Source organism: Mytilus californianus, unplaced genomic scaffold (genome assembly GCF_021869535.1).
Source record: "Mytilus californianus isolate M0D057914Y unplaced genomic scaffold, xbMytCali1.0.p SCAF_2, whole genome shotgun sequence".
NCBI classification, from domain to species: domain Eukaryota; kingdom Metazoa; phylum Mollusca; class Bivalvia; order Mytilida; family Mytilidae; genus Mytilus; species Mytilus californianus.
The window spans coordinates 10,721,691-10,724,902 of NW_026262668.1; the positions used below are offsets into that span (position 1 = coordinate 10,721,691).

General features: G+C 35.5%; 1 protein-coding gene across 1 annotated transcript; it reads right to left on the reverse strand.

Moving 5' to 3' along the window:
• Positions 1 to 946: 946 nt before the first annotated feature.
• LOC127727887 (major egg antigen-like) lies at positions 947 to 3,212 on the reverse strand. Its single transcript, XM_052235050.1, has 2 exons — positions 2,895 to 3,212; positions 947 to 1,822 (listed from the first exon to the last, which is right to left on the reverse strand). The coding sequence occupies exons 1-2, from the start codon at positions 3,124 to 3,126 to the stop codon at positions 1,332 to 1,334; spliced, it is 723 nt and encodes a 240-aa protein (XP_052091010.1). The 5' UTR covers positions 3,127 to 3,212; the 3' UTR covers positions 947 to 1,331.

The following is a 3,212-nucleotide window of genomic DNA, read 5'->3' on the forward strand; positions in this document are numbered from 1 at the left end:
AACAATGTCAAGTCCACATCATAATGAGTAATAGAGGTAAACTGGGTAGGGAGAAAATGACAGATATTTCAAGTTAATATTTATGCAATAACGAATTAAAATTTGTCAACCAAAAGTTTTGCTACAATTTCAAAAACATGTCGTTCTGTATGGGTATAGTTTTCGGATCTTTCATTAGCGTATTTAAGGCTATAAAAAGTTTGGGCTTCAAAAGTTCACACAATTATTGACTTTATACAGAAAATTCGTCCTTGTAAAACATTTAATAGTTCACAAATGATACGCGATTTTAAAGTAAAATTATTTCTTAAAACACTGCAAAAAATTTCATTCATATTGATAAAGTGGTATCGTCATAAAGTGCGTTGAAATGAACAGTGGTATAGCAAACATCGAATTCCCTCACAAAATGTTATCACACACTACAGTAAGGGGAGTCAGTTAAGTTTGTCAATTTTTAGATACAATACAGGTACAGTAATCTTTTGACACTACGTATACAACCTGTGTGACCTGTGTAGTGATTTTGATTTTACGATAAATTCATGAATGAACGATAATTTTATGAATGAACATGAGCACCTGACCTCTTTCTAAAACACCTATTAAACATATAAAACCGTATTTAATAAGGAGATAATTCAGTCAAATTTTCAGGACTAAATCAACAACTGAAATGATTCCATTTTTTGATGAAACATCGTACGAACGGAGAACGGAATCGCAGGTATAAAAATGCACTTTTTTCCCTTGTAATGACCGCGGATCTATAATTTTTATAGATCGGTTGAAATCCCAAAACTAATTTGCATAATGGAAATTTAGGCGATAGCAATACATCGGAGTGACCTCAAGGTCATCCTCTGTAATAAAAATCATTCTAAAGTACAACAACTTTGAAATTATCAAAATTTCCTTGAACTTTGATAAATAAGTGATAAAATCATTGTACACATGATATTTAATGTCTATCTCTGACAACAACAAAGTAAATAAAATAACATATATGTTCTCTAACATTATGAAAAAGTCAACGATTGTTCCCTTTCAGAATACACATGATTGTCAAACAAGAATTTCTTAAAATGTTGTTCTAAATAACAAAAATATCTGAATTTGCAAACATCATGTCTTATTTTTCTTTTGATAGAACTGAAAGTATGCAGCATTCAATCATTGGAAAATCAACACAATTATCTAAACAAGAATTACGCGTTTTCGTCATTCAAAAACATTTACAATGAACATAGTGATGAGTTCAAATGTCTAAAGTCTATGAAATACAATTATGAAGATGACAAATAAAATTGAAATTAAAAGTCATCCTGGATCTACTTTTTTGCTTGTTCCATTTCAACATCTTCAACCGTTGGTGCACGGATTGTAAGATTCCCTTCCTCATCTCTGAAGCATTCGATGTTTTTCCCATCCACAGACCGTGGAACTGTCATCTGACGCCAGAACGACTCACGAACTTCATGACCATCTTCAGACCTCTTTCGTTCACCGTGTGCTGTCAACATTCCATCTTTGCAAGATACTTTTACCTCCTCTGGGCGGAAATTTTCGACATTAAATTTCATCAAATTACTGTGGCTGTCACTGGCTACCAAGGAACGACCTTCTTGTGGTACAACTTGGAGTTGCTTCTCCTCTGAAAGACGATACGGGGCTTCTAACATCATAGTTCCATCCGATTTCATGAAGCTGTGAATTTTTTCAGCATCAACATTCTCTGGTATCTGGACTGTCCTTGTTCGCTCGACAGTATCTCCCCATTCATCATTACCATCTATGTACTTAGCATGAATAATTACTTTCCCTGAAACATAGAAAAATACTCTGAAACGTGCATAACAATTTTAGCGCTCACGAACAATTTTTAAATTTTCAACTCTGTCAATTCTTTAATAATCTAGGATAAAATTGTGCACACGTGAAATTATATTAATATTCCGTCCACAATCCCCCTCCCCCTAAAAAATCAAGCGGTCGTATTGAAAATAAATCTTCAAGTGGGGAAGTTGTTTGTGATTACAGGGAACTTTATCTAGATATGCCTGTTATGATCTCAGTGACATTTACCACACCTTCATTAAAACTGTTTCTAGCCTTTATTACTGTAAAGAAGTACAGAAATTAAATTCCGATAACAAATACTTTCCAGGAAGAATATATGATGAAACTGAGGATTTTTTTTCTGAAGAAATGAGTCGAGCGGATCGAGGCGGAAAAAATTATGTCTTTAATGCTGAAAATTTATATTTTCTTTACTTTATTGTAATGGGAAGCGTTGGGTGTGGGTCGCCTTATATTACTCCATGGCTCCAGGTCATAAAAGGAAATTATTCACGTAAAGAAATATTAAAAATGCCACACTTGACTCCTTAATATCATCTTGAACCATTGAAATATATGCTCAATCATTAGTTTTGCGATTAATCATGTAAGGAAACAACAGTTACTATCAATATTACCCCCCCCCCCCCCCCCCCCCCCCCATAAAAATCAAATGGTAGCTCCCTTAGACACTTCTGTTTTGATTTAGAGTATTCATCAAATCAGCTATAAATTTTGCATGTTTAAAATACACATTTGCCAAAATCTTGTAAATTTTTGATGCTGCCCAATCTGAAGTTTTGAAAAATTCAACACCTCCCCTCTCCACTCCTAAAATTTTCAAGACCCCCCCCCCCCCCCCCCCCCCCTTTCAGGTTACTAATGACCAGTTCCTGAACTTGATAAAAAATCAAAATCAAAACAGACTAAAATAGGAATGGCCATTGGCACTTGTCTCTGTAAAAAAATATATTTCTATATTTTCCCTGCTAGTGTTATGGATAACGATGCCCTCGACGACATTGTCCCATCACAGACGGAAAATAAAAACTTACCACCATCTACTTTCACTTTGACATGTTGTTCGTCGAAGTCTCCAAGCTTCACGCTGTAAGTCCATTTTCTTTCCGCAAGTGAATTCTCAGGTCTGCGTCTTCTCTGCATCATGGGGCGGCCATATCCCCAGCTGACGGGCATGGGGTTCCAGTCATCCATGAAGTGGAACAAGTCATCAGAATCATTCTGCCTTTGATTGTAGCGGTTCCAAAGCACTGGGATAAAAGACATGTTTTGCTGATTGTCTTTTAGCTAGTAGTCTAGAGGTGATACATGTACTATGACGTGTCCGTTTCCTTTTGATACCATTTTGCCTC